General features: G+C 54.6%; 1 protein-coding gene across 2 annotated transcripts; it reads right to left on the bottom strand.

Moving 5' to 3' along the window:
* Nucleotides 1–785: 785 nt before the first annotated feature.
* Nucleotides 786–26,637, bottom strand: TMCO3 (transmembrane and coiled-coil domains 3). Of its 2 annotated transcripts, XM_072976586.1 has the most exons (14): nt 26,411–26,637; nt 24,856–24,921; nt 22,502–23,025; nt 20,735–20,914; nt 19,169–19,360; nt 17,843–17,971; nt 15,805–15,897; nt 12,712–12,898; nt 11,906–12,023; nt 4,642–4,837; nt 3,140–3,290; nt 2,531–2,610; nt 1,694–1,843; nt 786–1,031 (listed from the first exon to the last, which is right to left on the bottom strand). In XM_072976586.1, the coding sequence occupies exons 3-14, from the start codon at nt 22,943–22,945 to the stop codon at nt 918–920; spliced, it is 2,034 nt and encodes a 677-aa protein (XP_072832687.1). In that variant the 5' UTR covers nt 22,946–23,025; nt 24,856–24,921; nt 26,411–26,637; the 3' UTR covers nt 786–917. The 2 variants fall into 2 exon arrangements, with proteins under 2 accessions (XP_072832687.1, XP_006218262.1); XM_006218200.4 differs by lacking the exon at nt 24,856–24,921.

The following is a 26,637-nucleotide window of genomic DNA, read 5'->3' as shown; positions in this document are numbered from 1 at the left end:
GCAGCTCACCATTTACGTCGGCCGCCCGGATCACACCGGACGTGCCTGTCCCTGCAAGAGTCCCGGTCAAGCCGCTGGGCTCTTAAGGCCGCTGCTTCCAGGAGATCTCCACTCAGGTAGCCCTTAGAGGAATCTTCGTCAGGATCAGAGCTTCAGCTGCGTGGTCTCCTAAGACAGGGCACACAATCGCCAAACTACAGTTGGAATCCGAAGTTAGAGCTCAGGCCGCGTGAGTAGCTCTGTGCTCATCTGACCTCCACAGCAGCGGAGTGAGATGTGGAACCTAACTTAAAAAACTGGCAAAGATTAGTTGAACACAAAAACCTACTGAAAAACAGATTTTCAATACATTCCATTAATTGACTGTGACCATAAATGATCTTTATTAAAGAACGCATATTCTTATGATTCGAAACTAAACGTTTCAAAAGAATGACATACCTAATAAAACTGACATGAAAGTGTTTTACTTAAAATTGTGCTAAAAAGCAAGTAGATGTTTATAAGACGTTTGTCTTATTTTAGAAAACATTGGCTTTAAGGATTAGAAGTGACCTTCCAAACCCGTTACCAGAATTAAAATTTCACATCACAGAAACGTTTAATAACAAATATTGACAGATTATAAGTAAAGTTCAACAATAAATAAAAAAGCCTCCATTTTTTTCTTTACCAAAAGAACACAAACTGATGAAATACTAAAAAGTTAACATAATTTCAGGAAAAGGCACATCCAGGCAAACAGTCCAGGCAGTTTGTAGGAAGGAGGTGCAGCGTCAGCTGAGCGCGACAGCTTGCTTGGGAGATTCCGAAACTCAGCAGCGACACCAGGACCTGTGAGCGGAGGGCCCAGTCCGATGTAGGAGGTCGCAGGACGTGGGCAACAGACCCTGACGTCCACTGGGCCCCGTGGGTGCTCAGAGGCTGGACCGCCTCTCTGGTCTCGGCGCACACCTGGTGATGGCCACCCTCCACAGCACCGGGGCCAGGAGGAGGCTGAGCGTGGTCACACTCAGGATGAGGAGATACACCTGCAACAGGTGCGGCTGCGTCACCCCTGCTCAGAAGAGGTGCGCCCACCCCCCCGACCCCTGTGCGCCCTCTCCCTGACACTGAGACGTGCGCAGACTGCTTCAGTCTGAGTCCAGCAGCGTCCCCGTGTCCTGTCAGGGGCAGGTGGGCGGGCGTCCCTCAGCGGGTGGGCTGTTTCAGCAGCAGGACTGGGTGGCCTAAGGTGGGGGCAGGGGGCAGACCCTGTCCTGGCTTCAAGCATCCAGCCCTGCAAGTTCCAAAGGGGCGAAAAGCAGCCCAGATGGCGGAAGGGGACCAAGGTCACAAGTAGCTTCAAACAGAAGCAACTGCGGAGGAGGCCGTGTGCCTACAAACCCACGGGCCTGGCCCGGCGTCGCCTCAGCAGACGGGACCCCGGCCTGGTCTTGGGCGCCGAGGGTGCAGGTCAGATGGCATTTACTGCACACCTTCCCGATCCTCAGCACCACCGATACGCAAGCTAGGGCCTTGGCTGTGAGGGCGGGTCTCATCCCTCACGGGAAGCCCCGGAGGGACCTCGTCCCACCTCTTGACACACCTGCCGCTGCAGAAGGAGCGTCGTGCAGGGTGAGCCGGGGACTCACCCCCGAGCCCACCCCTGCCCTGACCCCTGCCGCCAGCAGCCAGGTGGGTAGAGACTCACCTCCCGAGAAATGACCCGGGCTCTGCGCGCTCTGCTCCCCAGGACCAGAGAGAACTCGCTGACCTGGGCCAGCCCCGCGGCCACGATCCACTTGATGTACTGGCTGGTCTTGGGCAGGAGGAGGGACAGGACCAGGGCTGCCAGGACAAACTGTGAGGGTGGCTGGTCACTGGCTTGGCCAGAGCCCTGAGCCCCACCCACAGGGGGACACACCAACCGACAGAGACTGTCCAGATACACCACCTGGGCCCTGGGAAGCAGGGGCTCAGGTTCACCAGCAGAAGCGAGGCCTTCCCACCAAACCAAGTTCGTAGCACTAAACGTTGTGCAGCGTTCAGAATGGAAGGTTTACTTTTCATAAGACGTAAGCGAAAGCCAGCGTCAACAGCTGGGAGCGGGTGGAGCAGCTCCACAGCCGCCAGGGACTCTGGAAACATCGGGTCAGTTTCATAACCGCAAAGCCAGGCGGCTACTGAGCAGGCACCCGTCCCACCTCAACAATGTGTCGTCCCGGAGAACAGACAGGTGGGAAGTGGCTGTTAAAAAGCCCGTTTGCCTCACAGGGTGGGGCAGTGGTTTCCCAGACTCACTCAGGATAGGAGTCAAATCACAGGGCAGGTTTCCCGGAGGAGCCAGAAAGCGGTTCCTCCAGTTCCCACTTTTTCACTCCACGTTCTCAGCACAAGTCCTGAGACGAAGGATCACCCTGCTCCCAGAGCCCCGCACGGCTCAGTGGTGCTAGGGGGACGGCGCAGCTCAGGCAGGCAGCAGGCGCACTGCGTGGCCGGCACAACCACAACAGGTGACCTCCCGTCAGGGCCACAGGGGGGCTGGTACCTTCACGACGACCACCGACAGCGTGAGCACCATCAGGATGGACAGCTCATACAGCACGAAGGTGGGGAACACGTGAAGACCTGCAGGACGGATGTGTCACGTGCTGGGCTCGGGGGCCAGCCTCCCAGGCCCTGGTGTCCCCTCCTCCATCAGGGACAAGAAGGGTGTCCAAACCCGCCCTCTCACCCAGAGACTCTCAGCAGAGAGCCTGGTGATTCAGCGCAACCCCCCTCCCATTTCCATGTGAACCTCGGGGTCTCCTGGGGCCTTGCGGGCCCAGTGCAGGCACGCGAACAGGGAGGTGCCAGAGAGACGTGCTGTGACCGCAGGTGTGACCACAGCCTCCCTTACCAGCTAGAGACCCAGACACGGGGACTCCAGGCAGCACCAGTTTAGTTTTTGTATTAAAGTTAGGATTTCCTCCCAGACTTCGTTTTGACGCTCCAACGTCAACCCACTGAGCACCACCAAGGAGGATGACCAACTAATTTACGTCCCTGGGGTCAAACGTCCCCTGCTTTTATGTAAGATTCCCCTTCTGAGACCAGCTCCTATGGGAGCCTGCGCAAACAGACGCCAGTGTGGCGTCTCCTCGGAGGGGGAGGTCACCTATGGATGCGAAGAACACGATGGCCAGGAAGTCGCGGACGGGCTCCACGTAGGATGCAACCTCCTCGGCGACCATGTGGCCCTGGGAGGAGACGAGGGCTCCGGCCAGGAAGCAGCCCAGCTCCATGGACACGTCCAGCAGCTCGGTGACCTAGGGGGAAGCACATGCCTCACAGCAGGCACACGCACAGTGGAGGGCCACCCCGGCCCCTTGGACCTGGTGGGCTGTCTCCACGAGCAGCGGCGTGGCAGGAAAGGAGGGCAGCAATGCGGCTCTGCAGGGCCCAGGCAGGCAGAACAGGGACACAGTTCTTCTGGGCGACAGTGGCCGGAGCTGGACGGCGATGACGGCTGCACTGCATCGTGAATATGCCAAAAACCGCGGAACTGCACACTGACTTGGTTGAAACAGGGAATCTGCTGTGTGAATTTCATCTCAGTAAAAAAAAAACTGACAAAAATTTGCCAGAACGTATAAAAGCCACAGATGAGTAAGTAGGTAACCAATAGGAAACAACCTGAAAACGCTAGCAGGCCCGTCCCCGGGGAGCCTGTCCCCAGGAGCCCGTCCCCGGGGAGCACAGAGTGCTCACTTCGCTGGCTGTTGGGGAAATGAAACCCCCAAGGCCGACAAGAAGCCCCCAACAGGACTGACGGCCCCCGAAGTTCGTGTCAGTGAGGACGCGGGCAGGGGACCGGCTCAGCCACCCAGGGAAACCAGCCGCGGACATGCAGGCCCCATACGGGCCCGGTCCTGGGGCCACACTCGCCCGGAAGGGGCCCCCAGGAACACACGGGGCCCCAGTGGACACAGCTTCACTCCCCTCGGCTCCTAACGCCTGTCACACGGCAGCTCAGCGTCTGCACCTCGCCAGCCCGGCACCTGCGGCCAGGGCTCCGGGGACACGGGGTAGAGAAGACCCAAGGGCCGGTGGGGACAACTCAGAGTTGTGCTGTCAACTCCTGTCTGACACAGCCCGAACAATCGGAGGAAGCAATGTGAAAACAAGGGTCCATCACAGACCTGAGTGTCCAGACGCGTGAGGCGGGTCTGGGTGTCCATGTGACCCCGAGCCTCCGTCTCTCTGGGGGCTACTCTGTGGTCTGCTGATCCCACACAGCTCAGACATCTCGGGGTCTCCCAGGATCGCCCCGACTCCCTCACGAGAAGCTGTCCTTCAAATGAGAAGGCTGCTTCCAAAACAAGCCTCATTGCTCAGCCGCCCACATCGTGGGGAAGAAGGTTCTCGTCACAGAGAACTGACGACTGTCCCCAGATGCTCCTCCCACTTAGGTAGGATGGACAGAGAGCTGAAGCGGGGCGGGCGCCGCCCCAGGGCTCACCCAGCAGGCGCCCGCGGACCCGGGGAGCACTGCCAGGCGGCACGGGATGCGCAGAATAGAACGCTAACGGCGTTCAGGTAAAACAAGACGGAGAATCGAGCACGGGCTCTTGAGGAACCGACAGCGGCGGACCACAAAAGGCAGGCACTGAGGGTTACCGTCAGCATGAAGAAGGTGAAGGCGGAGACGCCCAGGACGAGGATCTCTTTGTTCCCCTTGCTCTCCGCGTGCAGCTTGCGGCAGTACGGCCCCACGACGAACGTCCTCATAGCCAAGCAGAGCAGCAGGACCGCGGCCAGCGACAGCAGGGTCTGGCCAGCCAAGGCCAGGAGCCGCGCGATCTCCACGGCCACGCTGTGGAAGAGAAAGGCCCACTCACCATGCGACAGCCTTTGCTGTTTCCTCTCCCACCACAAAACAAGTTACCCAAACCGCACAGGCTTCATTTCTGAATGTTAAAGTAAAATTCCTCAAGCATTAATCTCAGAAAGTAAGTTACTTGAATTAAATACAGAAGCCGAGTTGCGTTCCAGTGAGCACGCGTCACGGGCGCACTGGCTCCTGGCCTTCAGCTCACGTGTCCCAGTCGACGGCAGACAGAAGGTCTTGGGAGGCAACGTTGCGCGGAGACACTGTTGTGGGCTCAGCACAGCGAGCAAGGCCGGGATCCCCGCGACTTTCAGAAAAGCGTCCCCTTATCCCAAGCCAGAACTCTGAGCATTATGTCTGTTCAGTCATGGAGAGGACTCTGTCCTAGGCTCTTTTCAGAATACGCTATTCCCAGCTCAATGTGCTCTTACGATCTCAAGCGAAAGACCCTCAGGAGAAAGGCATGTGGAGTATTTGCAGCATTTATAGCAACGTGCTTTTTTGGCCCCAGCTCTCCACTGTATTTAGGAAACCAGTCAGCCCGAAATCCTGGTTTAAAAGTTCCTGACGGAAGACTGTGAATCTGGCTGCTAAAAGAGAATTCACCCCCGCAGTCAGGCCAATGATCGCAGCTCCAGACGCGTCCTAGGGTGTGTGCGGTGAACACACTGGCCTCTTAATGCTCAGGACAGACAGTCCATGCGAGACAGCAGGTCCAAAGACCCGGCAGGAACAGGATGGGCTCGAAGTCCTGCCCAACCCCAGCGGCCACGGCTGGACCCCCGTACCCAGCGCTCCGCTCCCGCGACCCCAGGCTGCCCCTCCCCACGGCCCCTCTGCTCCTCAACAGGCCCCCTCCCCAGGGTCTGTGCCTGCACATTCCTGCCTCAGAGGCCCTGCCGTCTGAAGTGGTCCTAGCCGTTCCCGCCCCCTCCCCTGCTGTGACCCTCTGCCTGGCTCCTGCCCACACTGGAAGTCTGCTTGTGGGCCCTTCACGCACACCGCCCACCCGTCCCAGTCCCTAGATAGGCGTGCCGTCCCACCTCAGCCCGCAGTTACAGCTGCTCAGGGGTCGGGCCGCCTTAGTGAGCTGGTACAGGAGCGCCATCCCAACAGAGCCCATGTCGCGGTGACGGCTCCAGGCCCACACAGCTCCACGCCAGGCCTGTGTTCAGAGCCAGCACCCCTGTCTGTCGCACACGCTGCCAACCAGCTCAGAAACACACACACGAGAAGCCCAACCCAATCTCTTTAAAGACGACCCTGCGACGTTCCCACTAGCTCAAGTGTCACCTGTGCCCTACACCCGTACTGCACGTGCACGATGAGGACACCCCATCCTGTGTCCTCACTTCTCCACCTGCTCCCGCGTCGGCAAGAGCTTTGCTCCCGGGAGTAGCCGAGCACGTGCGGCACCAGCTGCCAGCACCACGTGTCTGTGTCCTGCGTCTGCGGGCAGGTTCTACTGTGCTGGACAGGCTTCTGTGGGCTAGCTCGTGCGCGGCCCACGCTCAACAGGCCCCACCCCGGGCATCGCGTCGCGGCAGGGAGCAGGGCCGCCGGCCCCTCCTCGGTGGGACGGGGAGCGTCTCGCACTTGCCTGTTCTCCCTGCTCACCTGCATGTGAGCTGGGTCAGTCTCACTTTTCTCATTAATTTGTAGATCTTTATCAAATAGGAAACATAACCCTCTGTCTGTAAATCAACTAAACTTCAGTTTAAAAAATAAGACACAACGTGTACAAACACCTCTTTTCCATCTGTCTTTGACCTGCTGACCAAGTATGCTCCTGTACACGTGTGCACACACGTCCGTGTGCCTGTGTATGCGTGTTTGTGCGGGTGCACGTGTATTTAAACAAAATACAAGACTTCATGACACCGGCCACCCTTCTGGTCCTTCACGCCTCCTGGGGTTTGTGTTCTGCCTGAAGTAGAACGGCCCCCCCACCCTCAATACTTGGAAATGCTTTCATCCACACTTTCTTGTAGAACTTCTATGGTTTTGCAAGATTTTAATCCTAATAATTCAAATTACTTTTTTTAAAGACATGTTCTCGTCACAGTCCCCGTGTCCTGTTCTTCACCTGTGAAGCGTCTGGAGGGAAGAAGTTCTTTCTTTTAGGACAGATCAAGAATAATTCTGAATAAAGCTCGATAACGAGGCAATGTTCATATTAACATTGCAACTGATTTTATTTCTTTAAATTTTTTTTACCATAAATTTTCCTGGTTATCAAAATTGGAAAAGAGGTTTTCCCAAGTCATACAGAGACGTATATACAGTAGACAGCAGAATCGCAGTAATCATTAGTCTACCAGCAGAAAAACCATTAACACCTCGTTTATTTCTAGTCTCTGTGTTCTTCTTTACGTAGATAAAATACTGAATATAATTTTTAACAACTTTGATATAAACCTCATTCCTTAAGATTCACTCATTTAAAGCATACAATGCAGTGGTTTCTAGCATATTCACAAAGCTGTACAACCATCACCTCAGCCTTGACCGTATCTGCCACCTATGCCACTGAGCACTGACCCCGTTCCCTGCCCCTGGCCCGGGAACCGCTAGTCTGCTGTTCGCGTGGACCAGGGCTCCACACGGGGCGGCATCAGCTCCACGTCCCTCCTGGTGTGGGAGGACGCCGGCCTGTGTGGGCAGAGCACGTTTACTCATCCAGCTGCTGGGTGTGGGGGCCACTCCACTTTCCAGCCATCAGGATGAATGTGGCCGTGATCTCTCCCGCACGCCCATCTCAGTGTCTGACTCGTGGCATCAGGGGCCCCACACTGCTGTGCCACCACTGCCTTTAAAAAATGATTAAAGGATCTGAGACTCATAAGATATGAAACATCCAAGACACGACTGAAAACCACTCATCACACAAAGACTCGGGAAGCCACAGCTTGATGAAGCTCCAACGTCAGGACAAGTGTTCTCTGGTCTGACAAAGATTCTACATCATTTTAAATCGTAAAAATGATCCAACAGCAATTAAAAATTATCTTGAAACAAATGAAAAAATAGAACATCTCAGCAAAGAAACAGAAGTTACAAAAAGACTCACGTGCAAGTCATACAACCAAACAAGACGAAACCTGCTGGACAGGCTTGTGGAGGGGGGTGCCAGAGGCTGGACCAGGGAGCTTGAGGACAGACCAACAGACTTCATCAAGTCGGAATGACAGATGGAAACGTGTCTCAGAGGCAGAGCCCCAGAAGGAGAGGGCAGGAGGGGCTGACAGTCCTGAGGAAGCAACAGGCAAAACCCGTAAATCGGGCAGGAGCTACAAACCCCCAGCCTCAAAGGCGAGCGAGCACCACACGGGATCAACCAGAGGGCGTCGGGGCTGAACGCATCCCCCACCCCAGCCCCGGAGCCACGGTGCGGTCGCTGGAGGGGCCTTTGGGAGCTGACAGGCTTCCTCGTGGTCATGAGGGGCTGCGACTGGATGAGTACCCTTGCGAGAAGGGACCAGAGGGCTCTGAGCCCCCCTCCCCTGCACCGAGACACAGTGGGAGGGCAGGTCGGGGGGTTCGCACCCTGATCCCGGACTCCAGCCTCCGTGACTGTGGGAAACGCACGCCTGCAATCGGTGTCTGCTGCGGAGCCCAAACCAGGACACCAAGACGCGTCATAACCAAGCTTCTGAAAACTAAAAGCAAGGGAAACTCCCTGGAGCCGCCGGAAAGCAGCCGTGCGCCGTCTGTGGAGAAACACGGGCCTGAGCCGGCTCCCCTCTGGGGCCACGGAGGCCGGGGGAGCAGTGCACCTCCGAGCTCCGAAAGGCATGGAAACGTCTGCTGCAGACCGAGGGCCGGCGGCCGCGCCCACCAGGAACAAAGGAAACCGAGAGGATGCGCCGCCAGCGGCAGCAGGAGTGACCTGACCGAGTCCCCAGGCGGGAGGAGACCTGGACTTGAGAGGGAGGAAGGAGAGGACGGGCAAGAGGAGCGAGTAGGACAGCCACGCTCCCGGGAGCTGGAGACGCCCCGCTTGATAGTGACGCGGCTTTCAGCACCAGCTGACGTGGTGTTCAGCGTTAAGTAGAGAAAGACAACGATGACGTTTAAGAAGCGGGGGAGCAAAGGGCCCCAAGAGAAAAGGAGGACCCCACCGCATGGGAGCTGGGGAGACCTTGCACGCGCAGCCAGGCGCAGGCGGCAGGCTGAGTGAGCTGCGGGGGCGCTGCGATGCCGCGAGCGGCCACAAAGAAATCACACGAAGCAATTATTCAGACACTGCAAACAAATCAAGATGGACCCTTAGAAATAACCCACAGGGAGCTAAGCATAATGAAAAAAAGGAACAAGAAACAGAGACAACAAAGCAACAACCAAACAACAAAGTGAGAGCCTCACACCCTAACACAGCAGTATTACCTTAAACGTCAACGGTCTCAACACACCACTTAAAACAGGCAGAGATCTGCTGAGCGGATCAAAAAAACCATCCAACAGTGTGGCGTCTGTAAGAAACTCACTTCAGACACAACGGCATAAGCGGGTGACGTACAGGGTGGGGCAGGTGCACCACTGAGCACATCAATTTTAAAAAAGCTAGTATTAGACAAAGTGGGTCTCAGAGCAGGACAGTCACTGGAAACACGGGGGGTCCTACAGAGTGACAAGCGGGGCTGCCCACCAGGAGAACGAGACGGTCCCACATGTGTGTGCACCAAACAAAGAGCCCCTGAGGAGACAAAGCAAAAGCTGACGGGACCCAAAGTAGCAGCAGACAGGAGCTGTAACTGGGCTTCACCACCGCCTCCCTCGTCAAGCGGCAGAGCTCCAGCGAGCGCGCACACAGACCCGAGCACACAGCCAGCACCCGGGACCCGACAGACAGCGTGAGTACTCTCCACAACACCGCCAAACACACGTTCCGCTTTCAAGTGACTCTGGGGCATTTACCAGACCAGGTCCGGGGCCACAAGATGGACCTCAACAAACTCAAAAGAACTGGAATCACACAAAGTGTGTGTTCTTACCACAGTGGACCCAAACCAGAATCAACAATGAAAGACAGCAGAGCCGCCAAACACTTGGAAATAAGCAACATACTTCTAAAGAGGCCACAGGTCAGAGAGGAAGTGTCAAAGGAAAGGTTTTAAAAATTAAAAATGCATTTAACTAAATGAAAATAACACAATGGATAGAAGTAAGTGAGTGCAGCTAACAGTGCTGTGAAGGAGTTTACAGCGCTGAATACTTAAAGCAGAAGAGAAGGACAGTTTCAAGTCAGTGGTCTGAGTTCAGACCACAAGAACCTACAAAAGAAGAGCAAAATACACCCAGAGCAAACGGAAGGAAAGAAACAGTGAAGATGAGGGTAGAAACCAATGAAACTGAAAACAGAAAAACAAAGAGACAAGTCAATGAAACAAGGGGCTGGTTCTGAGAAAAGATTAATAAAGAATGAACAGAGGCTATCACTGCGGATCTTACACCAAAATGAAAATAAAGAAATTCTAGAGACAATTCCTTGCATTTAAATTTGATAAATGAAACGGAATGGACCAATTCCTCAAAAAACCAGACTAGCCCCAGCCAACAATATGAGTAGATAATTTGAATAGCCCTGTAAGTACTAAGCAAACTGAATCCGTAATTGAAGAAAACTCCACAAAAGGAAATCTCAAGACCCAGATGGTTTCATTGGAGAATCCACAAACATTTAACAAAGTATTAACAGTAATTTTATACAATATTTTCTAGAAAATGGAAGAGGCAGGAATACCTCTCAAATCATTTTATAAACCTATTATTACCCCAATACCAAAACCACATAAAAAGAGAACAGAAAAAGAAAACCGCAAACCCGTATCTCTTGTGGACTCAGACATAAAAAACTCAATGAAATACTGGCAAATTGGATGAAGCAACGCACAAAAAGAGTTCCATGTAGATCATGACCAGTGGGATTTATTCTAAGTATGCACGGCTGGTTCAGCTTTCAAAAATCACTCAGTGTAAATCGGCTAGTGAAGAAAAACCATACGCTCCTATCAGAGGACGCAGAAAAAGCACCTGACAAAATCCAACACCCCTTCACGATAAACACTCTCAGCAAACTGGGACTGGAAGGGAACTTCCTTCCACTTGACAAAGAACATCTACAAAAATCCCAGAGCTAACGTCATACTGAACGGTGCAAAAACGAACGCCTTCCCTGTAAGATCAGCAGGAGGCGAGGGCGTCCACTTTCGCCGTCTGACTCAACAAGTGCTAGCGTCTAGCCAGCGCACGAAAAAGCAAGAAAAAGGGGGGGAAGGCAGCAGTACAGTAAACGCGACGGACCTCAGCATGCCAGTGCTGCTGAGAGAAATTTCAAAAGGCCTGCCCGTTTCTGACCAACGCTATCATTTTACTGTCACAGATAAAACAAGCGTAGCCTCTGGAAGCAAAGCACGGTACTTACACGCACGCAGTGTACTTGCTCACAACAAACTCAGGTTCACAGCCCACCCACGCGTAGTCTACCTTTACGCTTGGCAGGGCGCCCGCTGTCTTCCAGGTGCATTTATTCCCTCGCAGGTACTCGTCATGACAGCATGTGCATCACAACCCACAACTTCCTGGCTTAATTTATTTTTCCCATTTGGCTTCTCTCTCCATGTGAACCTAAGCAAGTGCAGTGTCGGTTTCAGATTATTTCATCCAGAAACGGAAAGGACTGGGGAAACGGTGACGAGGAGGCCCTCACACACAAAGCTCACAGACACGCACACGCACACACACAGCGTCCAGGTGTGTTCCAAGCACTTTCACGTCTCAGCTCACTCACCCCTAACTCCCCTACCAGGTGAGTACTGCTGTCATCTCCACTTTACAGTGACAACGCCGAGGAAGCGTGAGGTTGGTAGTCGGCCCACGATGCACAGGTGAGCGTCTGAGCCCACGCAGTGTGACTCCACTGCTACTCTGTGCCTCTCACCTGTGCCACGTAGGCTCTCACTGAGTCTTTGGAAAGACATATTAAGTTGTATTTTGACAAACGAATGATTTGAAACCAGAAAAACAAACCGTGATGTGAAGTAAAGTCCGTACCTGGAGTGTGCGGCGGCCCCCGCCTGGATGAGCATGGGCATGACCGCAATGAACAGCCCCAGCTGCACGTCCTGCACCACCAGCATTCCGAGCAGCACGGCGCTGTAGTCCACGTCGCCTGCTTGGGAGAAGCCTCACTTTACAGCGTCTCAGGTGAAAACAGTCATTGTGCACATTTTCAAAATAACTGAAATAATTTTGATACTTTTAATAAGAATACACACTTTAAAACCTCTTGAGAACAAACACTGAAACATTTTAAAGATTAAACAATTTTTTGTAAAGAGAACCTCCAGGATATTTTATTTTCACTCGTCACTTGCTGCGTAGTTACAGAACCACCTCACTACAAGGTGGCGCGGCAAGCAAGAACAGGACCGGCCTGGACACTGACGCCCATTTCATCGTGCCCACCCCCCACTGGTCAAGAGTGACCTGGCCACCCCTTCCCGCCTCACCTGCCGGGCAGTGCCAGACACGCCCGGCCCCCCAGCAGGGTCTTCTCTGACAGGCTCCACTCACCACCTCCAGGTGAGGAGGCCCTGCAGGTGGGCGTCACATTGACCCACATTCCAAAGGGTGGTTTTCAACACAGATTCGTTTCTTTTAAGTGGGGCCCAAACAACCCACATTCACGAGCACGTAGAGGGCTCTTTCTCAGTCCAGAGGGGTTGGGGGAACGGGTCCCTGGCAGGACGCAAGCACAGGTGTCCACAGCCACCAGGTGGCCCCGTGGGGAGCAGGCCTCTGGGGCAGATTCACACAGCAGTGACGGCTTCAGCACCGCAGAGCACACGGCCACCCACCTTCCTTCTCGCTGCGGGCACTGCCCACCAGGAACTTGCACACCAGGGGCGTGCTGGACAGGGACAGGCAGGTGGAGATGAAGACACTCTGAGTGGGCCTGATCTGCAGAGCGTGTCCCCACAACAGGCCGCAGGCCACCATGAGCAGCGTCATGCAGCAGGGCCCTTGCAGGGAGATCTTCCACACCTGGGAGAGAACACAGGGCGGCACGCCAGGCACGGTGGCACCACAGCCGGGACAGCTGCCACCTGCTCGCCCACCACGGGGGTGTCTGACCTCAGGAAATGAGCTACAGGAGCCCCAGGCCACACAGCAGAAGCCCACAGGTAATTGAACAGAGGCCTAGCCCCGACATGGAGCGCTATCCATCTTCAGCTGTGACTGGCTGACCAGGCCCCACTGTCCTATCAGGAGGGGAGAGGTCCACCCTCAAGAGCTGTTTCTCAAAAGTTCAGATTTCCAGGACTCCTGCCAACAACCCCACACATCCTCAGAAACCCTGAAACAGAAGCCCTGCCGGGGCAGGAACCATGCAGACTGCAGACAGTGCCTGACACCCACGTGAGCAGCCACCAGTGTCTGGAACGCCAGTCCTCAAGCAGGAAGAGGTACCAGAAGAAACCACGCGCCACCTCCAGTGATGTCGCACCTACGTGAGGAGGAGTCTGGGGGCACCAGGCACCGGGGGCCTTGCAGATAAACGCCAGTCGAGGGCACCAGTGGGCAGGACAGAAGTGTGTCCTCAGGGACAGGGGACAAGGAGGACTTCCTCAACTCAGGCATGTCTGACTGGTTTTCCGTCAGGCCTCTGGGGGTTTCACCAATGACCTAAGAAGAGCCTTCCAGCAACTGGAGGTACGTCCAAACCCTCCTGAATAGCGCCCACCTGGACACACGCCCGGGGGACCCACAGGGCAGGAGTCCTGTCAGCTCAGGACAATCGCAGCGCTCACCTGAGGCTGCTCCACAGCTGTGTCAGTCACATACCCCTGAGAAATGAAAGGAAAACCGAAGCAGACCGTCTGCACCCAGGGTCCACGGGCCTAGGGAGGCCGGGAGACCTTCCCAGTGCAGCTCAGGGTCAGGGCTGCCCGGCAGGGGGCAGCCGGTGTCTCTGGCACTTGAGGACGTCAGAGCCGAGGGGACATTAGAGACCCCCAGCTCACCCTAGACCGAAAGGCACCCAACAGGGGCCTGTTCCCCAACCAAGCTTCTCCCCTAACTCACAACGCAGATGTGCCTTCCCAAGCCACCCACCCCCAGGCTGCGTCGCCAGATGCAGAGCCCCAGAGCGCCACAGAGCATCATCACGCTGATGAAGGTAGCAGACGTCACACTGAGGAACTCCACTCTCTCATCCAACACTGACCACTACAGTGCCAGGAAACATACCGTCACAGTCCAGACGAGATGAAACCCGCGTCTCCCCACGATGCAGGCGCTGGGGCTGAGAAGGCCGTGCAGTGACGCCGCCCGCCTCGCTCCCAATCCCGCAGCTCACCCAGAGGAGCCAGCGGTGCCCCCCATGGGGCCGTGCTTCCTCAGAGCTGCCGTGAGGGGACCCCTGCCCCCGAGACCCTGGAGGCCCCGTGTCCCCGCCGGGTTCCCTCTGCCCCTGCTGCTGCACACACATCCCCAGAGGTCACAGGAGTAATTCGGCCAGTTTTCCTTAAGACCCAGGAAAGTGGCCAATTTTCTTCAAACTCTGGATTCAGAAATTAAGATGTGGAGGTAACCCTGCCAGAAGTGGAAAAGACACAAACGCACATGGAGAAAACACGGACCCGACTCTGAACGGCCAGCAAGGAGGACGCTGAAAGGAGGTGAGAATAAGCAGCTGACGGGACAGTGGAGCTTCTACTAGGGAAGGAGGAGGCCGAGGAGACGGGGCCAGAGGAGGTGGCGCTGGGGGATGGGGAGGCCAGCAGGACCGCAGCAGCTGCTCCCGGACGGCAGACCAGGCCTCGGCCGAAGCTCGCTGCTGCTCGTCGTGGAGGGACGCCTGGCGTCCCAGAGGGTCTGAGAGCACGGGGGGGGGCACCCGCGGCTGCCGGGGGCGTTATTTCCCGTGCGTCTGGGCTCCTGGTGCATTGCCGGAGTCACGCGGAAGGCCCACGGTTTTCTTTTGAATGTAGCGTTCTGGCACTTTTACATGTCCCCCTTTGTGACTACCCATTCCTGCAGTATTTGTAACGGCTGCGTCGCCTCCAGCAAGAAGCTCTGCCACAGTCTAGCCAGGGGACTCGGGCTGCTTCAGCTCGCGTATAACACGCTGCAACGAGGAGCTGACCGCCTTCACGGGTTAGCTTTAAAACAGAGCCCAAGGCGCTCGTACTAAAGTCTCCCCTCGGACAGACGCGGGAGCGGGAGGCTCAGAGAAAGGACATGAGTGTGGCGAGCAACTAGGTCCAGCCCGGGACACTGGCGTCCTCCTTAAGCTGGAGGCAAAACTGGGCGGGACCAGGCTTGTAACCAGCCGCCCTTCTCTCCCCCCAGCAGCCTTCCCTCTTCTGTGTGCGTCTGTGCAAAGACAGACCAGCTCCTCATTAATTCACTTCCATCCTGAAACACTGCAGCGTTCAAGCCAATAATTCTGAAAGCAAACACATTCAGGAGGAAGTGCTGCTTCCACTGTTTCAGTGTTTATTCACACACGGTCCCAACTACCACTGACCTCTCAGACACCTCGTTTTACAGTGATGGAACAGGAAGCCAAAACCTGCCATTTACTTAGGAATTAGAACCAGGAATTTTTTCCCAGGGTAACACACGGGATGTTCAATTCCTGTGATACTATGGCCTCTGAAGGTGTTGGACCTTCTTGGAGGGGCCCCCAAAAGTGACTGAATGTATCATTTCTCAGACTTATTTTAGAATTAGTCACATGAAAGCTAATTTCATTTACTCATTGAACTTTCACCTTTTTTTTAAAAACTGTTATCTTTTGAAGTTTGTTCCAAAATAATGTCAAACTAAAACGTCACATTCTGTCCTAAACACTTAACTTGCCAGGCAAGTCACAAACCAGCGTAAACAGCGAGCAGGGGCCGAGGCTCACACAGAGCAATGACAGTCACACCGACAGGACTCACCTTTCTCAGCTTCTCTGGGGAAAATTCTAGGCCAACGAGAAAGAGAGTAAAGAACACGCCAAATTCTCCTAACGTCTCCACCTGCACGATCGACTGAAAAACAAGAGAGTTTTAAGACCATCTGATTCAACACATTCCACAGGTCACCTGTGCTTCACAAACAATCTTGTCCTGACAGACTCAGCGGGACCCCACCCAAAACCCTGCTTTCCTCTGTGTCTGAGATAACCTGGGCTTCCCGATTCTGGTGGGTTTTTCTCCTTTTTCTTGATTAGTTGGAGGGGTGTTTTCATTTATTTTCTAGGAACTAGCTCATGATCAGTTGTTTCCAAGGTCACTAACTGCCACTGTTGTTTCCATTGGCGCCTCTCCCGCGCGTCCTCCGTGGAGCGGGGAGGCGGTGGCCCGAGTTCAGCGCTTGCCTAGGCAGGGTGTCCTACCCTCCTCTGGGTGGGGTTTTCTCGGGACGCATCTGACCGCACGGCAGGGGCTTGGAGGTGCCGTGTGCTTTCCAAGCCTCGCACTCCCGCAGAGGGTAGTGCTTACCCGCCACGCCGGCTACTCCTGTGCCCTGTGCCCCGCCGGGCACCCGCGGTCTGCCGGCTGCGACGCCTCGGACCCCGCCCCGCTTTCACCCGCACCCCCTCCCTGCACGTCCAAGCTGCCTCAGTCGCTTTACTCTCACGCAGTCTCGTTACTGCACTTTCTCCTCGACAGCCTCTCAGAGGGAAGCTTACTCCACACACTATCGTCATGAAACACCAGGCTCGCTCTGTCTTCATGTCTTCTGAGCGTTATGCCTCCTCTCTGCTACTTTCCCCCTTTTAAATTGGGCTGTAACGTGACTTCAAAGTAACACACCTACACCTGTACTTCCCGACCTACAAAGCGGAAGCCCGTTAACTCCCTAGCAGAGGACAGACACTCGGTACAGTTACTCTCCCTCCACTAACCGCCCCACGGCCGCTAGTCGGCTCTTGGAGTTGCATCCGCAGCTACCGTAATGACATTGTTCTTCCACGGTGCAGGTGATCTATTGGGAAATGGAATATTCACAGTGTCCAGCTGGATCTGTTACCTACTTACTTAGCCTGAATCTGCTTATGCAGTGTCTGTGCCGTTAAGACAAAACGAAGGGGAAAATACATTTTGTTTGCTACTGTTTGCAAACACCCTGGAGAGGAAGCTGGGTCAAGGGCAGGCAAAGGGTTCTCACCTACAGCTTTTCATACTGTGTTGATTGTGTGAAAATTACCTATTCAAACACTGAATTAAAGCCACGCTTCCCAGAGGCCACCTGCCTGGAGGAGGAGGTGGCTGCAAGTCCCCGCCGGCCAGGCCTGCCTGCTGTCAGGGTTAGGTGGCGCTGCCTGTGTGGGGACCCTCAGCTCAGAGGCCCTCCAGCCCCAACACAGGTGTGGGATCAGACAGGGTGAGGCTGCAGGTGGAGCCACCCACCCCAGTCATCAGAGAGGTTCTGAGGACGCTGTCGCCTATTCTCCGCCTCCTGTACCAGAAGCTCCTTCCGTGTGGGACCCAGCACACCTTTTCTTGGCATTCTCTTTCCATTTTGTCCAAATTGTGTTTTTTTAGGGACACATTTTGAAGCCCACAAAGGCCTGGGAATCTGTCGTTTCTGTCCAAAAGTGTCTTCAGCAAAGGACACAGCCCACGCCCACCTGCTCACAAAGGCCCCCGGCATAGAGCAGCCTCATGACACCCACACCTCGGCTGGGTCGTCCTCACCATGACAGCTTCTCAGCGGGTGAAGCATGTTTTAAAAATACGTTAATCCAGCACTTTTAGTCCCTTTCAGTGTCTGAACAACCAAGTCCATCACATTACTGCAAACAGAATCTTAAACACATGAACAGGGTCATTTCCCTTGGTCAAGTCACTCATGAATGAATGAAGAAAAAGACTTTCTTATGCTTGAGAGATTTCTTACGAAACTTCAAAGGGCACCTTCTTTATAAGAAACTGCTATCTTCATTAATTCAAGTTCGCCAGATATTAAACAGTTAGGTTTTGTTCTTACCTTAATGCTGTTGAGTCCCGAGGGTCCCAGGAGCACACCACAGATGATGTATCCAAACATGGTGGGCAGTCCTATTGTGGTGCACAGCCAGCCACAAGGTAAGGACAACATCCCGATGGTGACGATGTCCTGACATAAGAAGAGACAGATGAGAAACCCAACCTTTGTACCAGGTGGCCAGAGAAAGGGGGCTCATGGAGTCGGCAGGTGGACGGGGCTTTGATGCAGAGGCCAGAGGCGCTCGCATGTCCTGGGAGCAGATGAGTCCGGCTCCTCGGGGTCAGAAGTGCCTGCCAGCTCGGGCTCCATCTCGGCCCCCGTGAGACTGGGAGCACTGACCTCCTCTCAGCATTCGGGGCCGGGGCACCCTCACCACTGTTCCCCCCACGAAGACCACGTGACCATCACAGTGACAACTGATTCAGAGCAGACCCATCAGCTGTGCTAAAGCTCCTGGTCACAGTGTGACGAGGAGCAGGAGAGTCACAGCCTCAAAATGTCTCCCGGAAGGCATGTCAATTACCAACGGGGAAGCAGCAGCCCCACCCTTTCCCGGGGACGCGTCATCCTCAGACGCAGCCCCTCCCCGTTTCCATCCCCATCACAACCAAGGATGGCAACAGCCCTGCCGACGCAACACAGCCAACACGGGGTCAGCGCTCAGGACGAGCCCGTGGGGACCGCTCGTCCCCTGCAGCCCGCTGGTCTTGGCAGCGTCTCTAAGAGCGGACTCTTAGCCTTGGTTTCTTTTCCTGCACAGATTCCAGCATCAGGGAGCTTTGCTGGAGACCCAGCAACTTATCCAGGTCCCTAGCAGGGTGCACCGGTCACCTTCACGCCTGTCACTCACTTGGGTCCAAACGCACTGATCTGGAACCACACCATCAACTTGAAGTCATCCCACGTCCTCCCACTAGGCCTGCCCCCCGCCCCGAGGGCGCAGCCCCGTGGCAGTGGCACCACTGGAGAAGACGGCCGCACGACACACCTGGACAAACGCACGCCAAGTCACAGCCCAACCTCTCTGCCCGGTAGAGTGAGCCACCCAGTGAAAAGGGCTTTCAGATCGTCGAAGCTCTGACCTCATCACAGCAACTCCTAACTTCGAAAGTCTTCCAAATTCTCAAAAGTAAATTAATTTTAACTTTAAATATTAAAATGCCTTAGTCTCTTGGAAAAAATTTTTAAATTGAGAGAAAATGTTTCAAATCACAGAAAACAATTCCAGTGGAACCTGTTAGGAGAAGGCTGTGCCCCACTGTGTGACGCCCAGAAAATGAAGCGTCCCCCCACCCCCAGTGGACTGGGTGGGGCAGTGCGGGCGACCTTTATGAGGTGGTGGTCCGCCCGCGGGATGGTGGCGTCCCTGGGCTTGGTGAGAATGTACTGGTTGTTCTGGGAGTCGATGAGCATGCTGAGGCCCAGGTCCTCCTCCACCTCCCGTCTCGTGAGGTTCCGCCTGGAACTGGCCTCCTCCTCCTCCACCCGCAGAACCGCCTCAAAGTTAACCCCTTTGACCTGTAAGAAAGACCCATGTTACGTTACTAAAACCGATGAAACGTTTTCTTTTTTTTTTGTCTTCCCAGTCTATCCCTTCCCACCCTCCACCCCCCTGGCAACCACAAGTCTGTATTCTCTGTCTGTGAGTCTATTTCTGTCCTGTATTTATGCTTTGTTTTTGTTTGTTTGTTTTTGTTTTTGTTTTTTAGATTCCACATATGAGCGATCTCATGTGGTATTTTTCTTTCTCTTTCTGGCTTACTTCACTTAGAATGACATTCTCCGGGAGCATCCATGTTGCTGCAAATGAGACATTTTCAAGTTCAAACTTCAGAGTAAACCCTTTACAGAGGAATGATTTTAGCATTCTGTCAAGTGTGGCAAAAGACCAACAGATTAGAAAATCAGGCAAAATTTTTCACTTAAAAAAGTGATTTAAAGATGGATGTGTTCAGGATTTCTGCTACTTCCAAACACCCACATCATCTAACTCGGTGTGTGACATTGTCATTTGTGGCAACAAATAGGTATCTTGTCTTCATCCCCTTTCCCGGCTCACAGCTCCCAAACCCAGGTAACTTCCTGAGTGATGAAGACCGATGGAAACACCTTTTCTTACCTTTGGTCTTTTGTCCCCAGTTCCTGAAATCACACCAGAACAATAGGGGTCAAGAAAGAGCTTCTTGCTGTTCATGGCAAGCCGCTCTTGACCCTACCTGAGCTGCTATTAGCCAGGTAACGCTGGAAAGGACCCAGGTACCTTCAGGATGGGGCTGGTCACCAGAGGAACAAGCCAGTTCTGAGGGTGGACCTTCAGCCCCACTCCTGACCTCGGGAGGACAGCAGGGCCGGAGGCTGGGCTCATCATAAGCCTCATAGCGAAGCCAACATAAATGGCCTTAAAGCATGGGCTTCGGAGAGCTTCCAGGGTGCTAATCTGCTCTGGTTTGTCATCACTGCCTAACCCTCTTCTGGGTCGTCCCCCCGCCAACACACAGTCAACCTCTGGACTCAAGTCTCATCTTTCTAAAGAATCTGGAATCTGTTATAACGGGTGAGCATCTGACAGCCTGCCTCAGACCTGAGACGGCTTCATGGGAGGAGCGGGCTACTCCGCTGGCAGGTACACCCCGATCCCGACTGGCCCGGCCCGGCTTCCCTGAGACCAGAGCCCGAGCCGCCTGAGGGCAAACCTGGAAACGGAGCGGGGGGTGGACAAGAACACGGGGGCAGTCGGGGGACACCGCGTCCCTCTGCTAGGCCACGCCATCACCTTCTAAGGCACACAGCGCTTTCCTCTTCACGTTCCAGCTGCACTCAAAACACACCCACGAACAAGCCCCATGGCACGCCCGCTTGGGGAGTCCAGCGGGCAGGGCGGCGGCCACTCACCGACTTGTTGTCATCAAAGGCATGCTCCTCTATCTCCTCCTCCAGGCGGTCGGCCGCCCTCCTCACGTCTTCCAGGATCTCGTCAAGGATGGATAAGCTCTTGTTTTGATGCTGCAGGTGTTTAAGGGCTTCAGCTTGACGTTTTTCTGCTGCCAGAAGCTCCACGTATTCCCTCTCCTCCTGGTCGTTTTGAGAAACAGAGAGCAGCGCTTACCAAGGAGCAAACCAGGACACGGCTTCCACCCAGCTGGCCGGCCGGGCCCTGCGTGGACACACACTCTCCAGGGCCCTCCTGGGCATGAACGTCAGGGAAGCCGAGGGCCCGGGTCCCTCACACGTACAGAGCACCATCCCGGGGACACTCCTCACACTACACGTCAACGAGGCAGCACACGACTCTAGGTCGACTCTGACGGCCGCCGCCTCACACACCACCACTCCCCAAACACAGTTACACTGCAGGCGCGGCGCCTACTATGCGCAGAGGCACAGCTGTACTTTAGAAACCACTATGGCACTGGACGATTCAGCTGTAAATTTCCAAGCAGAACACACACAGTCAAACTCCAAGTTACAAAGGGGAATAATCCAGAAGAACCTGACAGCGTTAATTACTCGCAAAACTGATGGACGCTGCTGGTAGGAGGTTTTAACACATATACGTTCCACAACCATCTAAACTCAAGCTGCCTTAAAGCAACAGCCTTGCTACTAGAGCACGTATTTACACTTAAAGAGGTGGGCAGAGCCGGCACCGTGAGCGGAAGGGCAGCCCCAGGGCGCGTGGCGGCCTGGACATCTCCACTCAGCAACCAATCCCCCCCCCCATGCTGCTGCCTGGACCCTTCAGAGGCAGAAACGAGGGCCAGCGCCAGTGGAAACACTGTTCATGTGGGTCGTAGAAAGCACGCATATTGGATCAGTATCACCCACACTCATGTTTGCGCTGGTTTTATACTAAAACTACCTCAAATCGATACCGCTAAAAATCCGTCTTTAAAACTGAAAACTTTTAATGTCTCAACTGCCCAAAGGATCTGGTAAGGCAGGAGCCCCTGCTCTGGAGACAGCATTGTGGTCTATCTCCCAAAACGCACAACAACGCAGCCTGCGCGGCACACACGCCAGACGAGACGCCCAGTCAAGCTGGCGGCCACCCCGACCAGCTATTACCTAGTACCATACTTCCACCAAAAACACCGCAGTGCGGTTAAAAAAGGAAGTTCACTAAGTTTGTGTCTCCTCTACTTTTCAGGCTGTGTGATGATGCCACAGCCGTTCTATGAAGATGAAATGACGCTTGTATATTTAAAGTTCCCGGCACATAATGGACGGTTAAATGACAGCTTTGAAAGCTGCACAAGTATCACACGCGACACAGGGACAGCTTCTTCTCATCATTTTAAAACTATACTTCACCAAAATCTTTAATTCAAATGCATATATTTGTTTAAGACAAACTTTACTATTTTTGTTTTCAGTATGTGGACCCTCACACTACAAGGAATTCTAGTCAGAAACTGGAAATGTTGGCCGCAGTTACAAGGGACTTATTTCCCATCAGTTTTCTGGGATGACATGAGGTGCGAGTTTAAGTGCCTGGGGTCTCCACCTCGAAGAAGGCATCCGGGAAGATGCAGAGGGATCAAATGCAGATCTGCGAAGTCTCTGTGGAAAGGGACTGACTCTCCTGCCTTTGCTGGGCCGCAAAAGGCCCGCACGGCTCCCACCTGCCACCGCACCCCACGGCCCACGCCCGGGACCGACCTTGATGGCCGCCTCCCGCAGGGCCTCTAGGCGCTGACGGCTGCTCTCCTTCATGTTGACCACATCCCTGTAGTCCCCCTGCAGGGCTCTCTGGAGGCCGTGGATGGCCTGGAAGACTGAGTTTTCACTCTCATTCAGCTCTTTCTGGAAGATTTCAAACGTGTGCACCTGGAACAGCTTCTCTTCATCCGAGAGGCTGGCGTCAGCTTCCACGGCTCTGATTGCATTTTTCAGTTTGTTAAGAACCACAGCCTTCTGGCGAAGAAGCCCAGAGAGCTTCCTGCATCCATCCAGGACCCACCGCCGGCCCTGGGTGGCCGCCACCCCTCTGCCCCGGTGCAACTTGATGGCTTGCCTCGCCACCTCCTCATGCTCCGCGGCGCCCGCTGGCAGGGGAAGGGGCGGGAGCAGCAGCCACAGGAGGAGCCCTCCCAAGCCCCACATGATTGGATCCTTGAGGACAGGGCAGCGCAGTCCAAAGACGTCTGCTGAGCTTGGCTTGCATGTTAGATGCACATTTTGAGCTGAAAGAGATTTATGGTCACATATAGTTGAACAACTCATTACTGAGATTAAAGTTTTAAGTAATTACTAAAAACGATCACTTTTCTGAGGAAAACGTCATTTTTCCTAAGTTAACATTCACATTTGAACAATTTATTACAGCTGGACTGTAGTCAAATACTGCGTCACAGGGTGTGATACCTGGTGGACAGTGGAGATGAAAGGTTACATCCAAATTGAAAGGCAATTCTTTTAAGGAAAACTCAGCCTCATGTATCTCCTAAATCTACCCTGTGCAAAAGACAAAAACCAACTCTATCTAAGAGCGTCTGTGTATCAGAGGCCAGAAAACACCACCTGCTCCCCACCCAGGCAAGCGGCTCCGAGAGCCAGCGCTGTGGGTGCGCAGGGGAAACTGAGCTACTCCGACCGGCTCTGCTGTGCTGCTGGCTTCCCAGAGTCACCCAGAATTCTGTCCAAATCGCCATCAATCACAGTCAGATGCTAGCAAGATGTCAAGGACAGAAAAAAGAAAAAACCCCACAAAATACAATGACCAAGAGCACATTCTGTGTCCGATTCCCGACTCCTGGTCCTCTCCCTGAGAAGTACATACAAATCTATCCAGGTCTGCAGGGCACAGACAGGCCCCCTGGGCGCGAGCCCCAGGCCCTCGGGTGGGCAGCGCCCAGAGGAGGGCGATCAAGGGGCAGGTGGAAGCTGCATCAGCAAGGCCACTGAGACAGGACTGCCTCACAGGCAGGAGAGCGGGGTGGGGATGGGGGGCAGGCATAAGGGAGGAGTGACCACCACAGGAGACCTTGGGAAGACACGCTCTAAAACACATCCCTAAACCCAGCCACTAGGCCCGAGTCCTTACTCCAAAAATAAAACAAAACTTGCTGTTTCCACAGGACTTGTTTATTTCACAACATATCTATTATTTTAATTTCACCTGTAAACCCAAAGTCTAATGAGTTTAATCTGGTTTCCCAGGCAAAGAAGATTAGATGCAGCAAAAGTGAGAGTGTGTTTCTAGAGAGAAAATTCTGATCAAACCGAGAAGTGACGCCAGTAGAAAGTGCAGACCAAACAGAGCTTATGAGAACACAAAAGAACTCAGCCAACAGTAGCAGCCCCGGGGTCTGGGGAGCGCTGACTGCTCTACACACCTCAACGGACCCTGGAAAGATCACCACGGGAGGACGGGAGAGCGGCCAATGTTCAGAATGGCAATCAAAAGTCACCCACTAAGGACTGTTCTGGCTCAGTATTCTGCTTAAAAAGTCAGGAGACTTCCATTGCAATTCAGGTTTAGATACGCTGGCTCCTAACGTTACACAGACCTAACACATCCAGGACTCTGAACTCCCTGCCTCCCCGCTGAGGCAGGTGAATGAGAAGGGGCTGTCGGAATTACTCGAGTTTGCTTTTAACACAACTTAAAGTAAATGTTACCACCTTAAAAATAAATAATTGACCTATCACAGCCTGGCAATATGGTTGACTTGTTATTTTAATGACTCATTTAATTGCTAAGCTTCTACTGTTTCAAAAGAAAGAAAGAATTAGAGCCTGTCTTCAGGACGGTCACTTTAAACATTTTTTCAAAACAAATACTTTCTGTGTTTGTCTGGGGTCTGGGAAGCAGAGGCAGTGGCTGTAACAAGGCAGCAGGAGGGACCCTGAGGAGGGTCAAACTGCTGCAAAAGAATCTAGTTTATTCAACTCACTAGCATAGCAGCCACTGTCTGCTGGGCAGAGGCTGACTGGCCAGGCTCTTGAGACAGCCTGCCCCAGGTGCCCTGTCCACCCAGCTGAACCCGGGCCCTAAGTGTGGGGGCACTGACCTGGTCCCGAATGTGCCCACCCCGGGCTCTGGGCAGGAAATTCTGGAACAAGCAGTATGGATGTGGCTGGAACAGGTCAACGGGTATAGCACTAGTTACACCTCTAAAAAAACGAAACTGAGGAGTGTTTGTAGCAGACGGTTTAAAATGAGAATTCCTTCCTGACACCTCCAATACCTCCAGGTCGGGCAGGAAACAGGTAACGAAGGAGGAGCTTGTGGAAAGGCCTAAGGGAGAGAAGAGACCCCCCAGTGGAAGGAGCCCACCTCAGTGTAACTTGCGGAGGATCTTCCTTGAAGAGCATACTTCACCCTTTAACAAACTGAATGAAGTACAGTGTACTTCTTAAAATAAAGCACTTACAACCCTGTAAATACAACTTATGGTTGATTCGTGTTAGTAAAGGAACTGGAGATGAGGTAAGAAAGGGGGAGAGGAAGGAAAAAATACAAACAAGAAAAAAGTATTTCATGTTAACCAAACCCTACAAAATACAATTATTTCATTAAGTAACCTAATCACTGAGACACTAATAAAAGAAATTCGGACACTCTGATCCAAAAAATGATCAGAAAAACGTATAAATGTGAGAAGGCTGTCAACTAAAAACGTCCCTCCCACCAGGTTCTACGATGTCACGTCGTCAGGCGCTGGAGTCGCTGACCCACAGCGCAGCCCACAAGGAATACGGGACCAGGCATCCTGTGCTGGGGGAAAAGCAGGCAAAACCGAGTTACACTTCAGGGAAAACGTTTAGGAACCCGGATTCCTGCCTCTTCTACACTTAGGAAAGCACTAAAATCATAAGCTGACACCGTTCCTCGGGACCAGCAGCAACCTGCCACGGAGACGCGCGCCGGTCTGCAAGCCCCCTCTCCGCAGTCACGCCAGCGCAGCTCCCCACCGCCGGAGCCGTCCTCGGAGCGCCCGCCCGGAGCAGCTGGACCCCGCGGGAGACGCACTCGCGGCGCTCACCGTGCGTCCCCATTTCCGGGGACCAGGCGAAGCCGCCTTGTACCTGGATAAGCGCACGCTCGAGCCCCAGGCCTGCACTCAGGCGCTGACGGCGACACCCGAAAGGAGCCTGGGGGCAGGTGTGGAGCCGGGACCGCGAGGGGCCCGCTCACGCCGCACACCTGACGCCGGAGGGTGCCGACTGGTCCAGGCGGCGGCTGGCGGCGTCCGCAGCCTCACCAGCGACTCAAGGCGGGCGGAGCAGCTCCCGCCGGCGCCCCCACCGCACCCTCCGGGGCCGCACCTCCACCGCCATCCTGGGGCCACCGCCAGGTGCGCGGGTCTGGAAAAGGGCCCGCAGGTGCAAAACCGTCCCCGCGCACCGCCAGGAGGAGGGGGGCGAGCGGGCCGGGGCTGAGCGAAGAGCCAGGCTGGGAGAGGAGACCCCCGGGGAGGGGAGAGGAGACCCCCGGCGGAGGCAGGCTCGGGGCGGAGAGGCCCCAGGGAGGAGAGACCCCGGGGCGGAGCCCGGGAGGGAGCCCCGCGGGCCGCACTTCAGGCCGCACCCGAGGCCCAGCGCCGAACGCCGCGCAGCGCTCACCCAGACGTTCCGGCCGCGGCGCGTCCAGGGCTCGGCTCTGCGGCGCCCGAGGCTGAGGGCAGGACACGGACACGGCTTCTCCACATCCCTTCCCAGACGGCGGCGGGGCCGCCCCAGGGGCGGGGACGGGAATGGGGACGCGGTCAGTCACCGGGAGGCCCCTGGCCGCCCGCAGCCCTCTCTGAACGCCGTCTGCGCCGACGCAGCCAAGAGAGCGTCGCGGCCCC

Source organism: Vicugna pacos, chromosome 14 (assembly GCF_048564905.1).
Source record: "Vicugna pacos chromosome 14, VicPac4, whole genome shotgun sequence".
Lineage (NCBI taxonomy): Eukaryota > Metazoa > Chordata > Mammalia > Artiodactyla > Camelidae > Vicugna > Vicugna pacos.
This window is presented reverse-complemented; position numbering and strand designations above follow the sequence as displayed.